Raw genomic sequence first — 27,069 nt, 5'->3', positions numbered from 1 at the left:
AGAGTATAAAGGGAATACAAAAAGGAATCTAGGACCAGCCTTTGAAGAACCCCAGGACGTAGAGCAGGGGGAACCGTCAGAGAAATAGGAAGAAAAATGAAAGTATTTCAAGAAATAGAGAGTGGATACTTATGTTCAGTGAAGGTAAGAGGTTCAGTAAGATGTGTCCTTTGGATTTGGCAAATGGAGGCAATCAGTAATCTTCACAAAAGCAATTTATTTTTATTTGTCGGGGCAGAAGTCATACCACAATGAATCAGGCAGAAATATAGTGATGAGTAAGTGGAGACTGTATGTAGGCAACTCTTTTGAGAACTGTTTATGAAGGAGGAATGAAAAATGGGAAATACTGAATAATGCTTATTTTCTGGTGAGAATAAAGGGGTAAAGATTGATTACACAGTGAGAACAGAAGGAGTCGAGTCCCTGAGAAGGAGGAAGGGAATGATATATATATTGACATAATGGCCTTTGGTAAGTAGAGGACACTGCCGAGTCATAAAGAGAGAAAGAATGCTGACATGGGTGAAGTATAAATATTTTAGTAGGCTTAGTAGTAGTGGGATTGGCGAGTTCTCTCACTGCTTTTATTATTTTAAAAAACGTGACAGAGCTGGACACGGTTCATACCTGTAATCCCAGCACTTTGGGAGGCCAAGGCTGGGGGATCACTTGAGCCCAGGAGTTCAAGACCAGCCTGGGCAACATGAGGAAACCCAGTCTCTACAAAAAAAATACAAAAATTAGCTTGACATGGTGGCATGTTCCTGTAGTTCCAGCTGCTCGGGAGGCTGAAGTGGGAGGATCACTTGAACCCAGGAGGTCGAGGGAGCAGTAAGCCATTATTGCACCACTGCACTGCAGCTCAGGGGACAGAGTGAGACCCTGTCTTAAAGAAAAAAGTCAGCATCTGAAAATGAGAAAGGAAAAAAGAGGGTAAAACATTTTAGGAGCAAGAACAAAGAATGAAATATTGTCAAAGTAAAAAAAAAAGATTATTAGCAGGAATCATCAATTTTAGGTTTGAGATTTGGCATCTTAATAACTGGGCTGGGCACAGTGGCTCAAGCCTTTAATCCTAGTACTTTGGGAGGCTGAGATGGGCGGATCACTTGAGCCCAGGAGTTTGAGACCAGCCTGGACAACATGGCGAAACCCCATCTCTATAAAAATTAGCCTGTCATGGTGGTGCACACCTGTAGTCCCAGCTACTTAGGAAGCTGAGGCAGGAGGATTGTTTGAACCCGGGAGACGGAGGTTGCAGTGAGCCAATATTGTGCTATTGCACAACAGCCTGCAAAACAGAGTGAGACTCTGTCTCAAAAATAATAATAGGCGGGACACGGTGGCTCAGGCCTGTAATCCCAGCACTTTGGGAGGCCGAGGTGGGTTGATCACAAGGTCAGGAGTTTAAGACCAGCCTGGCCAACATAGTAAAACCCCATCTTTACTAAAAATACAAAAATTAGCTGGGCGTGGTGGTGGGTGCTTGTAGTCCCAGCTACTTGGGAGGCTGAGACAGGAGAATCACTTGAACCCAGGAAGCAGAGGTTGCAGTGAACTGAGATCATGCCACTGCACTCCAGCCTGGGCAACACAGTGAGACTGTCTTAAAATAATAATGGTAATAATAATAATTGGCACATAATGGACCATTGATACATATTTGTTGAATTAAGAATTTGAAGTGGCTGTGTAATTGTGTGATTTTCTTCAGTTATGTTCAGCTGCTTAGATCATAAGAATGCAGAGGATTCTGGAGGCATTGCAGTTTTGCAAAGTTTTACAGTATGTATGATTGGGGGAAGAAGAGGCAAAGTAATTGAGGATGTTTTCAAGGGAATTTTGAAAGGCAAGGAAAAATGTAAAATCCTTTACAAAATGGTTAAAATACAGAAAAGCTTTGAAGTTTTTATAAGCTTAACTATTTAGAACACTAGTGGTTGTTTTATTTTGATTGTTTCATACTTGGGATGGTTTTAAATCATCCTAAATGGTCAAAATGCAAAAAAAAAAACAAAAACAAAAACAAAAAAAAAAAACTGGTTTGATTCTTTTTAAGCTTAACTGTTTAAAACCTCAGTGGCCTTCTTGTTTGGCCTTACGCTATATTTCCTTCTTTTGGGAATGACAAAAAGGTTTTGAAAAGTTGTTTTTTAAACTGCGAATTTATTTTGTTCATGAAGAAATAGACTGATGAAAATAACTTCATTCCCTGGGTTTTTTCTTACAAAACAAAATTTCAGACTATTATGTTTTCTAAACAGAATTTTGGAGAAGAAAATGTCAGTATGCTCTTCTTTTTTAGCACATTGTGTAAGAACACATTATTTGCTCAAATGAAAACCACTATTGCAATAGCTTAAAAACAAAACGTTCAAATAATTGTGCAATACCATTGTTATAAGTACACACTCATAGACCCAAAATGTTTTGGGTAAAACAATGACACTGTGGGAAAGAGTAAATAGGGGCAAATGAGTTCAATTGTCAGTGTTTTGTAGGGAAAGGTTTTAGAATGTTATTTGTAAAGCAAACCCTTTTGCGCCCTGTTTATCTTTTCATCACAGATTCAATAAATTTTACTTACTGTGATAGAGATGAATGACTGGCTTTAAAATATCTTAAATATCCTTAAATATCTTATATGCAAATATCATATATTTAGATATTTACAAATGTTTAAATATCTTTAAAATATTTTTAAAAGATATTGCCTATAAGATTTGGTTGAATATGAAAACACATAGGTTTTTTTTTTTTTTTTTTTGCTTGAGATGGAGTCCTGCTCTGTTGCCCAGGCTGGAGTGCAGTGGTGCGATCTTGGCTCACTGCAACCTCCACCTCCTGGGTTCAAGTGATTCTCCTGCCTCAGCCTCCCGAAAAGCTGGGATTACAGGCGCAAGCCACCACACCCAGCTAATTTATGTGTTTTTAGTAGAGACGGGGTTTTGCCATGTTGGCCAGGCTGGTCTTGAACTCCTGACCTCAGGTGATCTGCCTGCCTCAGCCTCCCAAAGTGCTGGAATTACAGGCATGAGCCACCACAACCAGCCAAACTCACATAGTTTTAAGTATTTGCAGAACTTAAGTATAGTTTCAAGTTAAATGGCAGGTGGAAAATCATTAACCTTTTTATATGGTTCCATTTCAAACATCCTCAGTTGATTTTTTTATTAATAAAATTCAGATTTGTGAAATAGATTTCCATTTTGTAATCCTATTGTGATGCTCTAACATCTTTGGTTTTTGTTGTTGTTGTTTTGTAATTGCTTGAGCTACATTATCTTTTTTGCTGAATCTTCACACAAGTATGACTTAAGTTTGCAAAGTTAAACTTTCAGCTTCTATGAACTCGCCTGAATATATCGTCGTCTGAGCTCCCATAGTATTTTCTACTTCATGGTCTTCATCATAGCTAGTATATGTTGAGGTCACATGAAAGGTGAGGCAATATGTTAGTATTTTATGTACATTACCTTGTTTAATTCTCAACCCTCTGATGTGTGTCATATTACCTCTGTTTTACAAACTAAGAAAAACTGATGTTTAGATAGATTTACAAATTTCTCCAGTCTTTTAGACTCTTTTTTCTTTTTTTTGCTTGCTCTGTCGTCCAGGCTGGAGTGCAGTGGTGCGATCTCGGCTCACTGCAAGCTCCGCCTCGTGGGTTCATGCCATTCTCCTGCCTCAGCCTCCCAAGTAGTTGGGACTACAGGCGCCCACCACCGCGCCCAGATATTTTTTTGTATTTTTAGTAGAGACGGGGTTTCGCCATGTTAGCCAGGATGGTCTCGATCTCCTGACCTTGTGATCCGCCCACCTGGGCCTCCCAAAGTGTTGGGATTACAGGCGTGAGCCATCGTGCCTGGCCCTGTTAGACTCTTAAGACCTGACTAAAACATTGTCTTTTCATCTAATTTTATTTAAATGCCTATTTCATCCCATTCTGTTATAATTGATTTCTTGTGTTCATTTGGCTTCTTTACCAGACTGTGATCCTCTTGAGGACAGGGACCTCCTTATCCTATTCATATTTGTATCCTCAGTGCCCATTGGAGACCCAAGAACTTTTAAAATGAGAGCTGAACGAACAACACTGGCATCACTGATACGGTAACAATGAGGCATGTGCCGTGAAGTTGTTTTTCTAGTTTAGGCATTTTGTAGGTTTATTACCTCCTACCCTTTTGATGTATTGGCATTTATAGTCACACATGCATGCATATCAACAAACATATATATACATACATAGATTATTTCATCTACACATCAATCATTTGAAAGCAGCAATTATTGTCCTCATTTTGTGAATCCAAAAAATCAAGGCCTAAATAAAATGAAACTTTGCTTAAGATCACACAGCTAGTTAGTGGCAAATCTGGGATCAAATCTAGATTTTTCAGACTTTAAATCTTATGATTGTCTACTTAAGGATATCTATACTAATAGAAACCTTTATTTTATTTCTTGATATGTTTATTTGCTTATTCAGCATTGAAGACAACAAAACAAAGGTATCCACAAATGGATTGTATCTTAAAAAGGAGAATATTACACCGATGAATGTGTGCTTTTTTTTTCCGTCATTTTTGTAGTCTTTCACTTGTTTTCCTTTATGAGGCATAAAGTTTGAAAATATTTACAATAATTATAGTTTAGTCAAGGAATAAATTAGCACCAGCTATCAAACTACAGGAAGATTGGACTCGTAACCATATCATATTCTGATCAGCTAAATATAAATCTAGCATGACTCTTGGCACATACAGAGTGTTCAGTTAATATTTTTTGAGTGAATGGGTAAACAGACCTTATCAAGTGATTTCATAAGTTTTCTTTCTTAATAATATAACCCCCTAACTCATATATCTGACTTTGAATTCTAAACTGTCACTAAATCTGCTCATAAAATATAAAAATTTTTGCCATTTGGCCATGAGAATACTCCTAATACTCTTGGGTCTTCTATTAAATATAGACAAGCCTGGGTAGTGGCTTATGCCTGGAATCCTACCACTTTGGGAAGCCGAGGCAGGAGGATCACTTCAGGCCAGGAGTTCGAGACCAGCCTGGGCAACATAACTAAATGAATGAATGAATAAATGAGATTTGTAGAACATTATACCATTCTTTTTCTATGAATATATTATTCATATGTATTCACAACATATTTGGAAGTTCAGATAGTTCCTGCTGGTAACTGTTCTTAAACAGCTTTATTGAAACATAATTCACATATCATATAATTCACCCATTTAAACAGTATGTTCACATCTATGCAACTATCAAAACAATTTTAGAACATTATCCCCCCAGAAAGAAACTCACAACTCATTGGCAGCTACTCCCCATCTTTCTCCAGCTAATTTGCTACTTTCTGTTGTTATGGATGTGCATATTCTGGAAATTTCATATAAATGGGAATCATAACATGTAGTCTTTTGTGACTGACTTCTTTCACTTAGCATATTTTCAGACTCCATTGATGCAGTAGTATGTATTACTACTTTATTTCTTTTTATGACTGATTAATATTTCATTGTTTGGATATACTATATACCATATTTCCTATATCCATTCATCAGTTCATAAGACATTTGGGTTATAGGCTGGGTGCGGTGACTCACGCCTGTAATCCCAGAACTTTGGGAGGCTGAGGCAGGTGGATCACAAGGTCAGGAGTTCAAGACCAGCCTGACCAACATGGTGAAACCCTGTCTCTACTAAAAATACAAAAATTAGCCAGGCATGGTGGCGGGCACCTGTAATCCCAGTTACTTGGGAGACTGAGGCAGGAGAACCACTTGAACTCAGGAGCAGAGGTTGCAGTGAGCCGAGATCACGCCACAGCACTCCAGCCTGGGCAACAGAGTGAGACTCCATCTCAAAAAAAATAAAAATTAAAAAAAACACCTTTTGTCTGTTGACAGTGTCACTATGAACATTCCTGAATTGTTGAGTCATATGATAACTGTATTTTACCTTTGGAGGAGCTGACATATTGTTTTCCAAAGCAACTGAACTCTTTTGCATTCCTTCCAGCAGTTCCGATTTCTCCACATCCTCACTAACTCTTGTTATTAATTATTATCTGTCTTTTTTTTTTTTTTTTTTGAGACAGAGTCTTGCTGTTGTCGCCTAGGCTGGAGTACAATGGCACAATCTCAGCTCACTGCAACCTCCACCTCCGGGGTTCAAGCGATTCTCTTGCCTCAGCCTCCCGAGTAGCTGGGATTACAGGTCCTCATCACTACACCTGGCTAATTTTTATATTTTTAGTAGAGACAGGGTTTCGCCATGTTGGGCAGGCTGGTCTTGAACTCCTGACCTCATGATCCGCCTGCCTTGGCCTCCCAAAGTGCTGGGATTACAGGCATGAGCCACCACACCCAGCCTATTATCTGTCTTTTTTACTATAACCATGCTAACAGGTATGAGATTGTATCTCATTGTGGTTTAATTTGCATTTCCTTGATGGCTGAAGATGTTAGACATCTTTTTATGTACTTATTAACAATTTGTTTATCTTTGGAGAAATATCTGTGCAGCTCCTGTTTATTAATTGGATTATTTGCTTTTTATTACTGAGTTGTAAGAGTTTGCAGTCCAGGTACATGCATTTTATGAAATATACGTGATTTGTGAATACTTTCCCCTGTGGGTTGTATTTATTTTCACTTTTTTTTTTTTTTTTTTTTTTTTTTTTTAGCAGGGTCTCCCTCTTGCCCAGGCTGTAATGCAGTGGCACAGTCATACCTCACTGTAGCCTTGAACCCCTGAGCCCAAGCAATCCTCCCACCTCAGCCTCCTGAGCAACTAGAACTACAGGCATGGGTCATCACTCCTGGCTATTTTATTTATCGTATATAGAGATGGGATTTCACTGTGTAGCCCAGACTGGCCTCAAACTCCTGACCTCAAGTGATCACCCCACCTTGGTCTCCCAAAACGCTAGGATTATAGGCATGAGCTACCGCACCTGGCCCCAGTTGTCTTTTTATAAGTGTCTGGGCAAGTTTTAATACTGTGTTAAGGACTCAGCATTTTAGCCTTTTATTGAGCATTTTAGCCTTTTATTGAAGTGATGTACTTTTTGAGTGAAAGTTTTGCTTTACTAACACCTGCAGAATGATACAATCACAGGCAATCTGGTTTTTATATGTTGTATTACAGTGATTTAAAGTAGAAGCACTGATATCTGTAGTATGAAGCATGTTATAAATAAAGTACATTTAACTATCTTAAACATTTCAAAAAAAAATTTTTTTTTGCCCATATCATTTTATTCAGTAGAATTGTTTCCTAAATAAAACTGGTCTGTGATCTTAGATTTATGTATCAACATTTGCAGCATCTTTCGTAGTATATTCTATTTATATATAATAATGTTAAAGGAAATATGAAAGAAAATGGTAAAAAGGTAAAAATGATAAGATTAATTCTGAGTACATAGTAGTATGATATTAAATTGTAAATTAGAAAGATGTTAGACCTTCTAGTGTGTTAACATTTGGAGGTGCTAGTGCTTGATATCCTCCTTCTGTGGACAAATTACCTCCAAATTTCAATCTGGAAAATCCCTGAAATAACTACTAGGAAAAGGTTTACAACTATATGGCTTTTATAGTTTTACTATTTGTATTGGAATATCTATATAAATTGTTCAAAGTTTGGTTATAAAAGAAAAAAAGTGTAAACACATCATACATATGTGGGTTATTACTGTGATGTTATTCCTGTATTCAGTTTTATTCAGTCATGGCTACACAGCAGAAGTTTGTAACGTATTGCTGGATTTTATTTTGCTGTATTAGCTCCTCAAGAGTTACTGATCTATGAAATGGCAGATAATGGAAAAAATTGTGACCAGAGACGTGTAGCAATGAACAAGGAACAACATAATGGAAATTTCACAGGTAAATTTTGATGGTTTGGAGGGAGGAGTGCTATGGGTTTAAATGATATAGTTTTCATTGGAATAAAATAGAGATATATTACTTCTTGTATTTTTAATCTTATATTAATTTCTTCTTAGTAAATTAAATTATGGGTCAGTCAGGGCCTGTAAGGTGATTTTTCACAGTGATGACAGAAGCAGCCTGGCTACAATCACATAAACAGTGTTCCAGGTGCAAGATTACTTGTTAATCTTATGGTATGGTCAGTGTTTATTTGGCTTTGCTCAGTGCTCAATTTTATTGTGCTATTTTGTAATTCTAGAAGTAGATTATAAACTTACTACACTGTTCTTAAGTATACCATTATCAAAAAAGTTAGAATGTGAATATCATTTAAAAATTTATTTTAAAATTATAGTTTGAGATGAATAAACTTGTATTTTACCCAGATTGGAATTTGTGGTAAATTTCAGTGTATTTGAATCCTGTTTATACAGTTACCCTGAAAATGATGACCTTTATTAATATGGATGATTTAAGTAGAAACCTTCCTTCATGCATTTAAAGGAAAATGAAAGAAAAGTTTTTCTTTTCTAGTAATCATGCTGTTGTTTTTTTAGCTTTTGAATTGTTTGACATCTCAAACACATTGCAAATAATACTCTAGTGTGGCAGTATTTTCACAGCAATTCTCCTCTTTTAGAGGAAGTGCAAGCTATCTGAAATAGTAGTTTTCATTTGTTTATTTGTTTTTTTGAGACGGAGTCTTGCTCTGTCACCAGGCTGGAGTACAATGGCGCGATCTCGGCTCACTGCAACCTCTGCCTCCCAGGTTCAAGTAATTCTCCTGCCTCAGCCTCCCGAGTAACTGGAATTAAAGGCATGTGCCACCACGCCCAGCCAATTTTTGTATTTTTAGTAGAGATGGTGTTTCACCATGTTGGCCAGGGTGGTCTTGAACTCCTGACCTCAGGTGGTCCACCCGCCTTGGCCTCCCAAAGTGCTGGGATTACAGGCATGAGCCACTGCGCCCAGCCTCATTTGTTTGTTTTAATCACCGTATTGCCTTGCGGACGACATTTTGCAGCACTGATCTGCCTTTTGGGTTACTTTGGTTATCAGTAAACTTGGCAATTTCACCAAGAGTTTCAGGATTCCGAGATGGGCATTGCATACATCATAGTGTCTTCCCATTAGGAGCTTTTGTGTGCTATTTTTTTCTTTCCTTTTAGTGAGCACATATGTTTGTATATTCTTCCTCTACTGCTCACCCCGTTGGAATTTAAAATTAACATTAGCAGGTCACACTTACTCTTTTGTACCATGTATTTTTTACTTAACATTTTAGAGATTGTGCTATAACTGTACATGAAAAACTTATTCTTAGGCTGGGCGTGGTGATTCACGCCTATAATCCCAACACTTTGGGAGGCCAAGGCGGGAGGATCTCTTGAGCCCAGGAGTTTGACACCAGCCAGGGCAACACAGGGAAACCTCATCTCTACAAAATATTTTAAAAATTTGCTGGATGTGATCGTATGCACCTGAAGTTCTAGCTAGCTACTGGAAAGACTAAGGTGAGAGGATCGCTTGAGCCCACAAGGCTGCAGTGAGCTGTGATCACACCACTGCACTCCAGGCTGGGCGACAGAGCAAGACCCTGTCTCAAAAAAAAATATATATTCTTTATTATGGCTGCTTAGTTTTTCTTTCCGTTTAATGAGTGTGCCATACTTTAATCACTCTTCTGTCCTCTATTGGTAATATATAACTTATTGATTATTTTTTGCTAGTACAAATAATGCTGTGGTGAATAAAGTTGTGCAAGTCATTTCACCTTATACCTAATCATTCCTAGAAATGGAATTACCAATTTACAGTGTATATGCATTTTGTGCCGGGCATGGTGGCTCACACCTGTAATCCCAGCACTTTGGGAGACCAAGATGGGCGGATCACTTGAGGTCAGGAGTTTGAAACCAGCCTGGCCAACATGGTGAAACCTCATCTCTACTGAAAATACCAAAAAAACTAGCCGGGCGTGGTGGCAGATGCCTGTGATCCAAGCTACTCGGGAAGCTCAGGCAGGAGAACGGCTTTAACCAGGGAGGTGGAGGTTGCAGTGAGCCAAGATCGTGCTGCCACTGCACCCCAGCCTGGGCAACAGAATGAGACCCTGTCTCATAAAAAAAAGCATTTTGTAATTTCAATGGATGGTGACAAGTAATAGCTAACCTTAATGGGACACTTACTAAGTGTTAAACTCTTCTGAGAACTTTACATATATGATCTCATTTAATCCTTACAATGATCCTGAAAAGTACTATTTTTAGTACTTTTGTGTACTTTGTGTACACAAGTACTATTGTGATCCCCATTTTACAGAAGAGAAAACTGAGACACAAAAGTATTAACTAACTTGCCCAAGATCAAATTACTAGTAGAAGGCAGAGCCAGGTTTAGAACCAACTAGTTTGCCTCAGCATTTTGTGATCTAAACCACTTTGTTCTGTAATATGATCCTAGGTTGACAGAATGCCCTTCATAGAAGGTGGACCAATTTAGACTTATTTCATTAATTTTCCCCAAATCTATAGCTCTATCCCAAATTCAACTGCTGGAATTTTCAGTACCATTTCTTTAGGACATCCTCTACAGAAGGTTCTGATGTTTATCAAGGCAGGGAGTTGGTTTTGCCTTAGTTATTCTCTAGGTAACACTCCTTAAGAAATGGCAACTATAATATAGTAGCCCCCCTTATCCATGAGGGATACATTTCATGACCCCTAGCGGATATAGGAAAAACACTGTGTTGTTCTGTATATAGTAATGGGGTAACATATACAGCGCGGATGGACTAAATAAAGGGATGTATCAGGTCTTGGGCTGGATGGAGCAGGACTGGTGAGATTTTATTACACTACTCAGAACAGATACAATGTAAAACTTAGGGGCTTGGCTGCAGTAGCCCACACCTGTAATTCCAGCACTTTGGGAGGCCAAAGTGGGAGGATCATTTGAGGCTAGGAGTTTCAGATGAGCCCAGGCAAAGTAGTGAGACTGCGTCTCCACAAAAACCAAAAATATTAGCTGAGTGTGGTGGTACACACCTGTAGTCGTAGCTACTTGGGAGGCTGAGGTGGGAGGATCACTTGACCCCAGGAGTTGGAGATTAAAGTGAGCTGTGATTATGCCACTGCATTCCAGCCTGGGCAAAAGAATGGAGACCCTGTCTCTTAAAAAAAATAAAAATAAATTTAAAACAATAAAATTTATGAATTGCTTATTTTCAGAATTTTCCATGTGATATTTTCAGACCATAGTTGACCATGTGTTACTGAAACTGTAGATAAGGGGGAACTACTGTCATTCATCTCCTTTCCATGCTGAGTTTGGACTAGTGGCTTTTTTTTTTTTTTTTTTTGAGACCAGAATCTCATTCTGTCACCCAGGCTGATCTGCAGTGGCACACTCTCAGTTCGCTGCAACCTCTGCCTCCCAGGTTCAAGGGATTCTTGTGCTTCAGATTCCCTAGTAGCTGGGATTACAGGCGCATACCACCATGCCCTGCTAATTTTTGTATTATTAGTAGAGACGGAGTTTCACCATGTTAGCCAGGCTGGTCTTGAACTACTGACCTCAAGTGATCCTCCCTCCTCAGCCTCCCAAAGTGCTGAGATTATAGATACTACCAGTTGCCATTTCATAAGACTCTAGGGCTTGCTGTTAGTTGTTATTTGGGAAGTAAACAAAACTCTTTTCATCTAAAGTGATTGAAGAGAATAAGCATAAATGTTAGAAATTCTGTTTTAATCTCTGCACTATTGCTTTTCAGACCCCTCTTCAGTGAACGAAAAGAAGAGGCGGGAGCGGGAAGAAAGGCAGAATATTGTCCTGTGGAGACAGCCACTGATTACCTTGCAGTATTTTTCTCTGGAAATCCTTGTAATCTTGAAGGAATGGACCTCAAAGTAAAGGGTCTTCTCCCACTGCCTTTTGCATACACCTCATTTACTCATTTAAAAAATCATCAGTAATCTTTTACTTTCTGCCCTCTACTGCATCAAAATAGATTAATTACCTTTAGAATATTACCATAGGAACATATTTATTCTTCCTTCTTTTTGTTGAAGAAAAATAGATTAGGGAAAGACATTGCTATTTGCTGTTTGCTTACTGGATTATCACAGTTTTCTACTGTGTTTTCATGTTGAATCTGCAATGGAGAGCGCTGAAAAATACGATTTTTATTTTCTCTCCTGATTTTACCGTCAGGAGAAATCAGGCCTGTGTAATTTAGATACACTGATTCTTTAGCAGGACAAGGTTCAGCATACGTGGCAGTTTTACTGATAGTTTGAGCCAATGAAAAAGGACTCTGCCATGGAAATGTGTTCTGTCTTTAAATTTAGCACTTGTAAGCCCTGTTCCAAGTACCATAAAGAACAAGTTGAACTTTTACATGCCTTATCTTCTTGCATGCCCTTCCAAGTTATTATCTGTACTATTATCTTAACATTTTTATTGTACTAAGAGTTTATAAAGTATTTTGTAACATTTTCAGCTGATTTTGATCCTTAGGGCAACTCCATAAAGAAGGTAAAACAAGTATATCATTATAAACATTTTGGGCCAGGAGTGGTGGCTCATGCCTATAATCCCAGCACTTTGGGAGGCCGAGGTGGGTGGATCACCTGAGGTCAGTAGTTCGAGACCAGCCTGGCCAACATGGTGAAATCCCATCTCTACTAAAAATACAAAAATTAGCCAGGCATGGTGGCATGTGCCTGTAGTCCCAGCTACTCAGGAGGCTGAGGCAGGAGGATCACTTGAATGTGGGAGGCAGAGGTGGCAGTGAACTGAGATCGCACCACTGCACTCCAGCCTGGGCAACAGAGTGAGACTGTCTCAAACAAAAAAAAAAGAAAGTTAGCCCATCGTGGTAGTGCATGCCTGTAATCCCAGCTACTCAGGAGGCTGAGGCAGGAGAATCATTTGAACCCAGGAGGTTGAAGTGAGCCAAGATCACGCCACTGCACTCCAGCCTGGGTGACAGAGCAAGACCCTGTCTCTGAAAAAAAGAAACAAAGGCCAGGCGTGATGTCTCACGGCTGTAATCCTAGCACTTTGAGGGGCCAAAGCAGGTGGATCACTAAGACAGGAGTTCGAGACCAGCCTAGCCAGCATAGTGAAACCCCGTCTCTACTAAAAATACAAAAATTATCTGGGCATGGTGGTGCGTGCCTGTAGTTCTAGCAACTTGGGAGGCTGAGGTAGGAGAATAGCTTGAACCCAGGAGGCAGAGCTTGCAGTGAGCTGAGGTCACACCACTGCACTCCAGCCTGGGCAACAGAGTGAGACTCTGTCTCAAAAAAATAAATAAAAATAAGTAAACAAAGATTTTAAAAACAAGAAACAGAATCAGATTGGTTAAGTGTCTGGCCCAAAGTGCAACATGAAGGGTCTCTGACCCAGGTCCTCTGACTTGAAGGCCAGTGCTCTTTCTATTATACTATAATGCTTCTCCATATTATAAGTTGAGGTTTAGTAAGATCAGGCTTTGGGTAAGGAAAAGGCTACAATGGGTTTATGATAAGAACTTGGGTTCTCTGCCTATGTGTCTTCCCTTGACCCCCTTCTGTTCCTCAAGAGGCCATGATGTTTAAGGAAAAGAGCTCAGCCCGGCTGAGCTGGGTAACCTAACTGCTTCAGCAAGAAATTGTTTTGAGAATGATGAATGCTGAAAGTGAGACTGTGAGATATTTCTCTTTATTTGTTTTTAAGATTATGGCATCGTCAAAGCATTGTGGTGTCTTTTTTACTGCTGCTTGCTGTGCTTATAGCTACGTATTATGTTGAAGGAGCGCATCAACAGGTGAGAGGTCAAGCAGTTCTGTTTCTAGTCTTGCACATTCTAATTCTCTAATCCCAGTTTCAAATGGGATGAATGTGGGTTTTATAGAATTTCTACCCTCAACATTATCTCGTAACTAGTATCTCAAACGTTTTACTTTTAAAGACATACACTAAAAATATTCTTGTGATGTTTTATGGCTGCTGAGCATTTATATTTGGTGTATGTGATTCCTTTTACCTTCAAAGATTTTTTTTTTTTTAAGACAGAGTCTCGCTCTGTCACCCAGGCTGGAGCGCAGAGGCGCGATATAAGCTCACTGCAACCTCTGCCTCCTGGGTTCAAGCGATTCTCCTGCCATAGCCTCCCAAGTAGCTGGGATTACAGGCGCCCGCCACCACACCCAGCTAATTTTTTTTGTACTTTCGTAGAGATGGGGTTTCACCGTGTAGGCCAGACTGGTCTCAAACTCCTGACCTCAGGTGATCTACCTGCCTTGGCCTCCAAAAATGCTGGGATTACAGGCCACTCTGCCTGGCCCTACCTTCAAAGACTTAAATGTAACTTTCCTGAAGGTTTTCAGTTACAGCAGCATGAATCCGTTAATCACTGCCAAAGTTTTCTTATTTTCTCTAACATATTTTTGTGACCCATCCAAATAGGGAGGCCTCTCATCCAAAGTTGATGATTACGTTTTATTTGTATAAAAAGACAGGTTCATTTGCCTGTAATCTACAAGTACAACATTATTGATGGGAAAATGGAATGCTTTGTTAACCTCTTTGGTTAAAATAGCAAAACATTAATGTATTTTAACAGGAAATGGTTCTAGAATGGTATTTTAAAGCAGTTTGCTGCCAGTCACAGAAGTGGCTCTAGAATGGTATTTTAAAACAGTTTACTGCCAATCACAGAGAAGTTTTTATAGTTCTAAAAGCGTTTATTTTAAATATATCTAAAATATCCTCAAATTATCTTATTCATAATTTGCTTTTTCCTGTGTCCTGTAAATAGTAGGACTTTAAAGGTTTAGAGACAAAGCTTTTATTAAAGGTTTAGAAATAAGACCTTTATTCCAGTTAGATGAATCTTTTTGTCATCTTTGCCATTGTATATTAAACAAATTAGGCCTGAGGGTTTTTAATTGTATTAGTTTTTTCCTATTTGAAACTTATTTTAGTTGGTTTATTTAATTTTGATGATAGTTTATAAATGCCGTATTTCTGTATAGAGAATTCACGTTTTTCACCTCATCCCTTTTTTTCAGTATGTGCAACGTATAGAGAAACAGTTTCTTTTGTATGCCTACTGGATAGGCTTAGGAATTTTGTCTTCTGTTGGGCTTGGAACAGGGCTGCACACCTTTCTGCTTTACCTGGTAAGAATAATTTTATTTTAATAAGCAAAAATGAGATTTCCTATCTTTTTATTTGTGCTTTTACTTCAGAAGTAAAAATTCTAAGATTTGTTTTAATTACCTTTGTGTTTTGTAAGCATTCTGATCCTCCAATCAGTGCTTTAAGTTTGACTTAGAGTTCTGTTTTGTTTTTCCTTTGGGGTTAGTATTTAAAAAGTAAAGAGAAAACCCCAGTTAAGCAGATAAGGTTGTTTATTTAAATTAGTTTAGCCTGGAAGGTTTTTCTTTTCCTTCTAGATTTAATTGCTTAAGCAATTGTTATTTTAATAAATGAAGTCCATTTAAATATACAAAATTCCATGTGAGAAATGATGTCTTCCCTTACATCCTCTAACATCATATACACACTTGGATATTTATTTTGGTATTCTTATTGAATGTAATTGATGGAGTATTAACATGTAGAACTAAATGCTTTCTTAAGCCCTTTGAACCAAAGTATAAAAAGTGCCCCTTCTAGGCTGGGCGCGGTGGCTCACGCCTGTAATCCCAGCACTTTGGGAGGCTGAAGCGGGCGGATCATGAGGTCAGGAGGTCGAGACCATCCTGGCTAACACGGTGAAACCCTGTCTCTACTAAAAATACAAAAAATTAACTGGACATGGTGGCGGGTACCTGTAGTCCCAGCTACTCGGGAGGCTGAGGCAGGAGAATGGCGTGAACCCGGGAGGCGGAGCTTGCAGTGAGCCAAGATCACACCCCTGCACTCCAGCCTGGGTAGCAGAGCAAGACTCTGTCTCAAAAAAAAAAAAAAAGTGCCCCTTCTGAATAATATTCTTTTACTAGTTGAAATAAGAGAGAATGAAGATCAATTTTCCTTTGAACATTCACAAATATACTGGAATAATGTCAGAGCTAGAACTAGGGAGAGGTTGAGTTAGATACTGAGGGCACAAAATATAAATAGGCACTTTCAGGGTCATGCAGATACAGAATGGATGAGTAAGTGCCTCATTAAATTTCGTGCCCCATGTGCCTTGGTTGTTCACGCTGTTCCTGTCGCTAGATAATAAATTGAAAACACTTCCATATTTGAAAGCAGTTTGATCTTCATTGGGGAAAAACAGGTGAAAGGGTGTCAAGCAGTACCCATTGCTGAATAAAATCCATCACTACAAGCACTTGCAATCTCTGTGCTATAATGAATTCATTTCTGAAGCAGCTAGGATAAGTATTAAGGAATGATTGTCTGCTTGCCTCAGAAGGGTACTGAATTAATGATCTGACGAATGCTTTGGGAATTAATCTATATCATTTCTCCAAGTTTATGGGAGTTTAAAACTTGGAACTTTAGAATTATGTTCATGTTTGCTTGGTGATTTAACTCAAGCAGGAACATCAATCCTAGGGAATTAACCCATATCACTGTTTTTCTAATAACTGCATTCGTAGTAGAATAACACTACATTCACTAGTAGAGGTTGAGGGAGAGAGGAAAAGAAGGAATTACAGGTTACAGGATACTTTTCTGTTGGTGTCTAGACCTGTCCTCATATTCCTTGGGAAAACCAGATTAAGAAACTCATTTGCAGCATTTAGTTAATTTGGAAGCCTCTGAAAAGCAACCCAGATAGCAGATTCTGCTGAATGTCAAAAGAGATTCAAATTATGGCTCATGCCTGTAATTCCAGCATTTTGCGAAGCCGAGGCGGGCTGATCACTTGAGCCTAGGAGTTTGAGTCCAGCCTGGGCAACACATCTCTACAAAAAATGCAAAAATTAGTCAGGTGTGGTGGCACAGGACTGTTAGCCTCAGCTACTCAAGAGGCTGAAGCGAGAGGCTCGCTTGAGCCCAGGAGATAGGGGCTGCAGTGAGCTATGATTGCAGCATGCACTCCAAACTGGGTGGCAAAGTGAGACCTTGTCTCAAAAAAAAAAAAAAAAATTCTCTTAAATGCCCTAAAATTAAGTATATGTAAAACAGCCAGATCTGCAATTTATGAATATATAATCCTGGCTATAGTATGGGAGATAGATTGAAGGTGGGAGAGAAGAGGAACAGTTAGGATAATCCTTATGAGAGACACAAGCTTCTCAGGAGGTAATAGGAAGAATGAATAGCAAGGAGTATTTATAAAAAGAATTTGTAGAGAGAAGTCAAGCAAAATGAAGACAAAATATGGTATAGATCTTTGATGTTTTAAAAGATTGCTCAGAATGGCAATAACGTTTGAGATGAAAAAGGACAAATCTGAGAGAAATTTTAGAAGTACAATCAAGAGTGTGGTAGGTTATTATGGAGGAAGAAGGAATGAAAGATAACTCTTGGATTTCCTTTTGTTTTGTTTTAATATGTTTCATGTGTATTTAAGGTATATAGCATGATGTTATAAGATATAAATATATATAGTAAAATGATTACTATTGTGGAAAAAATTAACATGTTCTTTATCTCATGTAGTTACCGTTTTTACATTTTTAACTCCCTGTGGCAAGAGCAGCTATAATTTACTAGTTTAGCAAAAACTTTGAATACAATACATTGTTATTAACTATAGTCCTCATAGTGTATGTAGAGTACATTGGATCTTTTGACTTATTCCAACTGTATATTGGCTACTTTGTATCCTTTGATCTACGTCTCCTCCCATCTCTATCTCTATAAATGAGATCTTGCAACATTTTTCTGTGTAGTTATTGGTTTTTTACTTGAGTGACTGGGTAGGTTTTGATGCCATTAACTGTGTGGAAAACAGTTATATGTTCACTTGTTGACATTTAATACATATTAATTATAAGTATGTGAAAAGAGAAATTTAAAGGTGTACTGTAATTGTGCTGCAAGTTAAATGAGATCTTCACTTTATCCAGGTGGGTTGCTGGTGCCCGTGGTTGAATGGAAAGAGAAGGGAAATTTATAAAGGACTAAGAATGCTTACAAAACAAAACAAAACAAAACAAAAAATTATTAGAGCTGGGCACAGTGGCTCATTCCTATGCTTCCAGTGCTTTGGGAGGCCAAGGCAGGAGGATTGCTTGAGACCATGAGTTCAAGACCAGACCTAGCAAGACCCTGTTTCTAAAAAACACATAAATAAATAAAAGATAAATAAATTAACTGGGTGTGGTAGCATGTGCCTGTGGTCCTAGCTCCTTGGGAGGCTAAGGAGGGAGGATTGCTTGAGCTCAGAAGCTCAAGGTCACAGTGAACTATGATTGCACCATTGCACTTTAGCCTGGGAAACAGAGCGAGACCCTGTCTCAAAAACAAAAATAATGATAATAATAATAGGCTTTATTGTTTAGTGTAGTTTTAGGTTTACAGAAAAAGTGAGCAGAAAAGACAGAGGGTTCCAATTCACCAAGGGTCCCTAGTCCCTGGGCCACAAACCGGTACTGGTCCCTGGCCTGTTAGGAACCAGGCCACACAGCAGTAGGTGAGCCAGTGGGCTGGCAAGCAAGTGAAGTTTCATCTGTATTTGCAGCCGCTCCCTATCACTCGAATTACTGCCTGAGCTCTACCTCCTGTTAGATCAGCAGCAGCATCGGATTCTCGTAGGAGCTTGAACCTTATTGTGAACTGAGCATACGAGGGATCTAGGTTGCATGCTCCTTATGAGAATCTAATGCCTGATAATCTGAGGTGGAACAGTTTCATCCCAAAACCATCCCCCATGTCCACAAGTCTGTGGAAAACTTGTCTTCCACGAAACTGGTTCCTGGTGCCAAAAAGGTTGGGGACCACTGCCATACACCTTTCCCCACCACACAGTTTCCTCTATTATTAACATCTTGTATTACTGTAATTTATTTGTTACAGTTGAGGAACCAATACTGATACATTGTTAACTAAAACCTATAGTTTATGGGATCTGCTCTTTGTGTTATACAGGTCTATGGGTTTTGACAAATGCATAATGTCATGTGTATACCTATAGTATCATACAGAATAGTTTCACTTTCTTAAAAATGCCCTGTGCTTCACCTGTTTTTTCATTTCCCCAGCTGCCCCCAAACCTTTCACAACCACTGATATTTTTACTGTTTCTATAGTTTTGCCTTTTCCACAAGACACTATAGTTGGAATTACAGGGTATGATCCTTTTCTGACCGACCTCTTTCACTTTGCAATATACATTTAAGGTTTTTCCTTGTCTTTTTCTGGTTTGATACCTCATTTCCTTTCATCACTATTTAATAATATTCCACTGTATGGATGTACCACCAGTTTGTGTATCCATTCACTTATTGAAGGATATCTTGTTTGTTCCCATGTTTGGCAATTTTTTTTTAAAAACTGCTATATATATATGCTATTTTATAGATATATATAAATATATTTATTTTCTGATAGATCATGAGTATTAATATATACTCTATTGATAGAACATGAGTATTAATTACTAATATATAGAAAAAACTTGGCTTGTTTAAGGTTGTTTGCTAACCTTATATCCTGCAACCTTGCTGTAATTGCTTAATAGTTCCAAGACTTTTTTGATGATTCCTTAGGATTTTCTGTGTAGATAATTATGTCGTCTGTGAACAAAAACGGTTTTTCTACCTTCCCAATCTGTATACATGTTATTTCCTTTCTTGTCTTATTGCATTGGTTAGGTTTTCAAAATAATGTTGAAGAGGAGTCATGAAAGGGCCATACTGCCTTGTTCCCAACCTTAATGGGAAAGCCTCTAGTTTCTTACCCTTAAGTATGATGTTAGCTGTAGATTTTTGTAGATATTATTTACCAAGTTGAGGAAGTACCTCTCTATTCCAAGTTTGCTGAGGTTTTTATTTTTTTTAAATCATTAATCTGTTGGATTTTGTCCCCCAAAACCCACTGTTTCAGATGATAGTGTCTGGAAAGCCAATATTTGACCAGGTGCGGTGGCTCACACCTGTAATCTCTGCACTTTGGGAGGCCGAGGCAGGTGGATCACCTGAAGTCAGGAGTTTGAGACCAGCCTGGCCAACATGATGAAACTAGTCTCTACTAAAAATGCAAGAAATTAGCCGGGCGTGGTGGCAGGCGCCTGTAATCCCAGCTACTCAGGAGACTGAGGCAGGAGAATCACTTGAACCCGGGAGGTGGAGGTTGCAGTGAGCCAAGATTGCACCACTGCACTCCATCCTGGGCAACGAGAGCGATATTCCGTTTCAAAAAAAAAAACAAAGGCAATATTTTAAAAAGAAATAAAGGCTGGGCATGGTGGCTCATGCCTGTAATCTCAGCACTTTGAGAGGCCAAGGAAGGATCCCTGCTTGAGACCAGGAGTTCAAGACCTGCCAGGGCAACATAATGAGACCCCATCTCTGCCAGAAAAAAAAAAAGAAAGAAGGAAAGAGAGAGATAGAAAGAAAGAAGAAAAGGAAGGAAGGAAGGAAAGAAATTCAATATTTGGAAGCTTGGGGAGAAATCTGTTAAATATAAAAGAAATTTAAAGAGAGATCTAGTATATGCCATTTCTATTTAACCAAATGACCTTTAGTTCTTAGACCTTTTTGATCCTGACTTCCATTTAGGATCTCCTGGGTTTAACAGGGAGAATGAAGAAGAAAGAGCATTCATAAAATTTAATTTGCAGAGAAGCAAAAGGAAAACAAAAGCTATCACTGGTCTTTATTTTTTAATTGACTGGTGGGGGTGGAAATCAGTTTGCAAGAGGTTAAGCACTACTAACAGCAAAAAAGGCAAACATCATTGTCATACTCATGCTAATACTAGCTGGTCAGTTCTTTTATTTTTACTCATGTTTGGTGGCCATTTTGTGGTACCCATTCCTATGGGAAGATTTTTCATCCCTGCCTGACTGAACTCCAGCCATATTATTTGCTTTGACCAATGAAATGTGAGCATAAGTGATAGCTGTTGTTTGAGATCTTTGTGTTGTTTGTTATTACGTCATAATCTAACCTATCCTGACTGATAGACAGCTAACATTTATTGAATGTTTACTAGGTGATAGGCTCTGTGAGCATCACTTTAAATGAATTATCTCACTTAGTCCTCCCAAGAGCCAAGCTAGTCAATAAACAATAGCAAGTGTAAAAATTTTAATTAATAAGTGTAAACTACTTGTGAACTTTGGCAATTATAGAAAAGAGTAAAATAAACCAGAAGCAAAGCAGAGTCAAAAGTTTCAAAATTTGATCTGGGTTTTTACTTAATAGAAGCAATTTCAAATAATCTCTGGTTAGTTTTTTTAAGCTTATACCATTTTCTTGCTGATTAGTGATCAACAGAGTTTTATCCTTATTGGTCACTATTTCTTTTCTTTTGTATGTAGGAAATGCAGTTGTGTTTAGGATGTCCTAATTACACTTACTTTCACTTTCCAGGCTTAACATAATCTTCTCTTAGGGAAATGTGACATTCTCGTATTCTGTTTTGTGCCGATGAAATAGGCACCTCTGCCATATACCCATATAACTAACCCTCAACAAAGATAATAAATGATCATATTGGGAGAGTAGTCTGGTGAGTAATATGGGCCTCCTTTTGACAATAGTTTGTGGTGAAAAAGAAACCAATTATAACAGACAGAAAAAATGTAATTCATTATTTATTATGGCTGTCTTTACTGGAAATCATAACTTAAAAGTGAAATATGAAATTTTTTTTCTGAATAGGCAAAATTTCCCAATTAGGTTTTTGAAATTTGTGTTTAGAATGAATGATTCCTAGAGTGTGGAAGGTATCTTTTTTGGAAATATCATTTAGTAAATTATAATTGGTTGTGTACCAGTCACCTAAAAGACTTACTAAATTTCCTAAAATATTAGATACCTGCATGTTTGGCTTTAAAATGGAGAATTTATCTTAAGTTTATCTGTAAACAATTTCATTTACATTTTTTTTTAAAAATTTATTTATTGAGACAACATCTCGCTCTGACACCCAGGCTGGAATGCAGTGGTGTGATCTTGGCTCACTGTAACCACCGCCTCCCGGGTTTGAGCAATTCTAGTGCCTCAGCCTCCCAAGTAGCTGGAATTACAGGTGTGTACCACCACGCCCACTTAATTTTTGTATTTTTAGTAGAGACAGGATTTTGCCATGTTGGTCTGGCAAAATCTTGAACTGGTCTTGAACTTCTGGCCTCAGGTGATTCACCCGCCTCAGCCTCCCAAAGTGCTGAGATTACAGGCGTGAGTCAATATGCCTGGCAATATTTTTAGATATAACTGAAAGGTTATAACTTGAAATTAAGATGTCTTAGAAGTCCTCATCACTTCTTTAAATGTTACAAATAAAAGTTAGTGTTTATTTGATCATTAAATTTAATGAAAATCATCAGGGAAAAATTACTAACCATCAAGTTTTGTAAATTGATTTGAGTAAAGTGTAAATCAAGTAATTTGCAGAGACCAAGTACCTAGCCCAGAGGGACAAGTTAAGATACTGTTTATGCAGGAATAGTGGTTGCTAACCAGAAAGGAGGAGATGAAGGGGAAGTAAATAAATTTTTTCTGCCCATGTATTATGGAGAGTTGGTTGGGCTACTGGGTTACTTGGTTTGTTCTATTAATTTTAATAGTTAAAAAGTGGGTTTCTGGAGGCCTGTTAATTTCCCAAAGTACTATGTTTGTTATATATCATTGCAAATAAGATTTTTTTCTAGCAAGAAAGAGCCTATAGTGTTCATCTGATTCTCCAAAGACTGTGAAATGTTAAGAACCATTCTTCTAGAACTTTTTAAAAAATATATCTATGTTTGGCTGCCACTAGGTGGCATTGCTAATACAGCCAATATACTGTATTATATTTGCAGTTTCTATTCTGGATAAATATATGTGTGTAGAGCAACTTCACCCAAAAACCAAGCCATCAAATGGCTCTACTAAGCTAGGAGACGTATTCTGTTATTTACCTGTATTTATGCTTGCCTAAAACGAGTTTACGCATGTAAGTAAAAAGGGCATTTCTTAATAGTTTTTTGCATTCATTCATTAATTAGTTCAGCAGTTAATAGTCTGCCTTTCTGGCCAGCTTATGTCTGTAATCCCAGCACACTGGGAGAGAGAAGCAGGGGGATCACTTGATGCCAGAAGTGTAAGACAAGCCTGGGCAACAAAGCAAGACCCCGATTTTTTGTTTTTTCTTTCTTTTCTTTTTTTTTTTTTTTGAGATAGAGTCTCACTCTGTCGCCCAGGCTAGAGTGCAGTGGCACAATCTTGGCTCACAATAACCTCTGCCTCCCATGCTCAAGTGATTCTCCTGCCTCAGCTTCCTAAGTAGCTGGGATTACAGGCTCGTGCCACTACCACCCAGCTAATTTTTGTATTTTTAGTAGAGCTGGGGTTTCACCATGTTGGTCAGGCTGGCCTTGAACTCCTGACCTTGTGATCCACCTACCTCAGCCTCCCAAAGTGCCTGTAGGCATGAGCCACCACGGCCAGCTGATAAATTTTTTAATATATGTTTAAAGATATCATAGTGTTAGAAGAGAGTAAAAGAATTATAAGACCAAGATCTAGGTTATACAGGAAACCCAAAAAAGAGAGACTGACCAAGGATAGGCCCTGATTAACCTGCAGGCTTTGAATTTGAACTCTAAAGAGCCACACTTTAAAAGTGATGAACTAGATAAAAGTCAAACTTCACGGGTACTGAAGCTCAAGTTTAAATTTTTTTTTTTTTTTTTTTTTTTTTTTTGAGGCAGAGTCTCGCTCTGTCACCCAAACTGGAGTGCAGTGGTGTGATCTTAGCTCACTGCAACCTCCACCTCCTGGGTTCGAGTGATTCTTATGTCTCAGCCTCCCAGGTAGGTGGGATTATAGGAATGCACCACCACACCTAGCTAGTTTTTGCAGTCTTAGTAGAGGCGGGGTTTCACCATGTTGGTCAGGCTGGTCTTCAATTCCTGACTTCAGGTGATCAGCCCCGTCAACCTCCCAGGGTGCTATGATTACAGGCATGAACCACCATGTCCTGCCTACTCTTATTGTCTGCTTAGAATTGTAAGTGGCCCAGCCCATCTACCCACTAGAAGCAAACTTGTCTGGAGGAAAATAAAATCATCCTAGGTTTTACATTACCTCTACTTAACTTACTGTTGTATTCCAGCTGTCTAGAACAGAGCCTAGTACTCAATAGGTGCTCGACAAATATATGTTAGATGTATTAATGTAAAATAGAATCTTTGCAAAGCCTATGAGAAGAGAGATAGAATAACTGTACTTCTTTTATTGGCAAAACAGTCTATTCCTGACATCTGAGTCTTATTTGTGACAGTTGATGAAAAATGACCTAATCTATATATAGCTTTTTCTTAATTTGCATAATAGTTTTATATTAAATATCAGTACATCATTTTATTTCTCCAGTAAATAAAAGTGCATCTGCTTCTTGCTGTGTAAACATTATGCTCTTTGCATTCAGTTTACTTAAATTTAAACAAAAAATAGGCACAATGAGTGTTTTTGTTTTTGTTTTTTTTTTGAGATGGAGTTTCGCTCTTGCTGCCCAGGCTGGAGTGCAGTGGTGCCAGCTCAGCTCACTGCAACCTCTGCCTCCTGGGTTCAAGGGATTCTCCTGCCTCACCCTCCCAAGTAGCTGAGATTGCAGGTGTCCACCACCACACCCGGCTAATTTTTGTATTTTTAGTAGAGATGGGGTTTCACCATGTTGGCCAGGCTGGCCTCGACCTCCTGACCTCAGGTAATCCACCCATCTCGGCCTCCCAAAGTGCTGGGATTACAGGCGTGAGCCACCACGCCCATCCCACAATGAGTGATTTTTAAAATCATTTTATTCAACATATACTAATATGCTTATGTCTCTGGTTTATCTTTATAGTGAGGTATATTGTACTTTGAAATTAGAAATTAATAGCATTTGTAAACTGCGTTTCCTCTGTTTTTAGTTCTCATGCAGGCATATTTTTGTTCATTTCTTTGCTATCTGCCTTGAACAAATTTTGCCTAGCAAGTAGTGCAAGTTACAAATTTCATTCATTTACCTTAATTGAGTTTATATGTAGATTAGGTGCAAAGAAGCTTCTGGGGCTGGCAGATTTTTCCAAGATACCATTTTTTAAGCTCTCTTTTATTGCATATTAATTCCTCAAAATCCATTGACAGATTTATTTTAGTCTTAGCAAACATTCAGGTTTCCTTTTAGAAGATCTGGTGCATGAGCGATCAGGAATGCTTATTTATTCTCTCATGTAGTGGAAATTATATCCCAAGTAAGAATAATAAGTTAATGTTTGCATAAAGAGAACATAGCTGCTGTTGACCTCTTTGGTTCATCTCTATGCAGCCTGTTTTTGTGAGTCAAAATTTCTACCTTAATAATGGTCTAGACCCATGCGGTGGCTTATGCCTGTGATCCCAGCACTTTGGGAGGCTGCGGTGGGTGGATCACCTGAGGTCAGTAGTTTGAGACCAGCCTGGCCAACATAGTGAAACCCTGTCTCTACTAAAAATACAAAAATGTAGCTGGGCGTGGTGGGGGGGTGCCGCCTGTAATCCCAGCTACTCGGGAGGCTGAGGCGAGATAATTGTTTGAACGGGGGAGGTGGAGGTTGCGGTGTGCCAAGATTGTGCCATTGCACTCCAGCCTAGGCAACAAGAGCAAAACTCCATCTCAAAAAAAAAAAAATGAAAATTAGCCAGGCATGGTGGCACATACCTGTTATCCCAGCTACTCGGGAGATGCTGAGGCAGGGGAATCGCTTGAATCCAGGAGGAGGTGGTTGCAGTGAGCTGAGACTGCTCCCCTGTACTCCAGTCTGGGCAACAAGAGCAAAACTCCGTCTCAAAAAAAAAAAAGGTCTAACCCAGGGCTAGAGAGCGTACTTTCTGTTTTTCATTTTCTTTTATCTTCGTTTCTTTTTTGAGACAGTTTCTCTCTGTTGCCTAGGCTGGAGTACAGTGGCATGGAGTACAGTGGCATGAATATGGCCCACTGTAGCCCCAACCTCCTGGGCTCAGGAGATCCTCCCACCTCAGCCTCCCAAGTATCTGGGACTACAGGTGTGCACCACTACACCTAGCTGTTTTTTGTTTTTTAGGGGTAGAAACGGGGTCTCTCCATGTTGCCCAGACTGTTCTTAAACTCTTGGACTCAAGAGATCCTCTCACCTCAGCCTCCCAAAGTGCTGGGATTACAGGCATGAGCCACTGTATCCAGCCTCACTTTTTCTGTAAAGGGTCAGATCTGTAGCTATTTACACATCGTGGGCTATCCAGTCTCTGTGCAACTACTCAGATCTACATTGTAATGAGAAAGCAATTACAGACAGTACATAAATGAATGAATGTGGCCATTTTCCGGTAAAACTTTATTCATAAAAACAGGTAGCAGGCTGGATTTGGTCTGCAGTTTGTAGTTTGTTAACCCCTGCTCTAACTCATTAAATGACAATAGTACACCAGAAGAGACATTTTGAGCCTGGGAGCCTTAATTAGAGCTAGCTGTCTTCTAAGGATTTTTGTATGACATCTGTGTATTTGGTTCACCCATTTGCCAAATAAGTACTATCATTTCTCTCTTCTTGATCAAGAAATAACAGGTTTAACATGATGCTTTAGAAAAGAATATAGTTGTGCATATGCTTGAGTTGTATAAAAAAAATTAAGAGTAAAAAAAAAAGCTTTTTATGAAGGGAAAAGCAGAAAAATTTCTTCCAAATGAGCTGTCTGATGACAGGAAGATTTGGTTCCAGTTTCATGTAACCATTGGTATGTTCAATTCCTCTTAAATACCAGATTTTACAAGATTGCAACTATTTTGAGGAATAAATAACTTATGGATTAAGTTTAGATGTCATGTGTAGGATGAATATTTCCAAAGATCTAAGGTACCACAGTTCTAAAATTATAATGGATTAGGGATTTTTGTTAAGTAGATTTTTAGCTGTTCTTATTTTTAGAAAGTAGCTATGTAAGATGATAGACATGTTAATTTGCTTTACTATAGTATAACCATTTTGTTATCTGTATGTATACTG

The 27,069-nt window shown here is 38.6% G+C and overlaps 1 protein-coding gene across 3 annotated transcripts in view; it reads left to right on the top strand.

The window, feature by feature from the left end:
• VMP1 (vacuole membrane protein 1) overlaps nucleotides 1-27,069 on the top strand; it is a 142,673-nt gene that overhangs the window by 16,972 nt on the left and 98,632 nt on the right. For 2 of the 3 annotated variants that reach the window (XM_011979173.1, XM_011979172.1), the window contains exons 2-5: nucleotides 7,818-7,919; nucleotides 11,737-11,872; nucleotides 13,686-13,776; nucleotides 15,023-15,133. In XM_011979173.1, coding sequence (XP_011834563.1) covers nucleotides 7,844-7,919; nucleotides 11,737-11,872; nucleotides 13,686-13,776; nucleotides 15,023-15,133 — 414 coding nt within the window. In that variant the 5' untranslated portion in view covers nucleotides 7,818-7,843. Of the gene's footprint in view, nucleotides 1-6,155; nucleotides 6,435-7,817; nucleotides 7,920-11,736; nucleotides 11,873-13,685; nucleotides 13,777-15,022; nucleotides 15,134-27,069 lie in introns of those variants that run through there. The other variant, XM_011979171.1, reaches the window with a different exon arrangement.

This window comes from Mandrillus leucophaeus, unplaced genomic scaffold (genome assembly GCF_000951045.1).
Source record: "Mandrillus leucophaeus isolate KB7577 unplaced genomic scaffold, Mleu.le_1.0 Scaffold20, whole genome shotgun sequence".
NCBI lineage: Eukaryota > Metazoa > Chordata > Mammalia > Primates > Cercopithecidae > Mandrillus > Mandrillus leucophaeus.
This window is presented reverse-complemented; position numbering and strand designations above follow the sequence as displayed.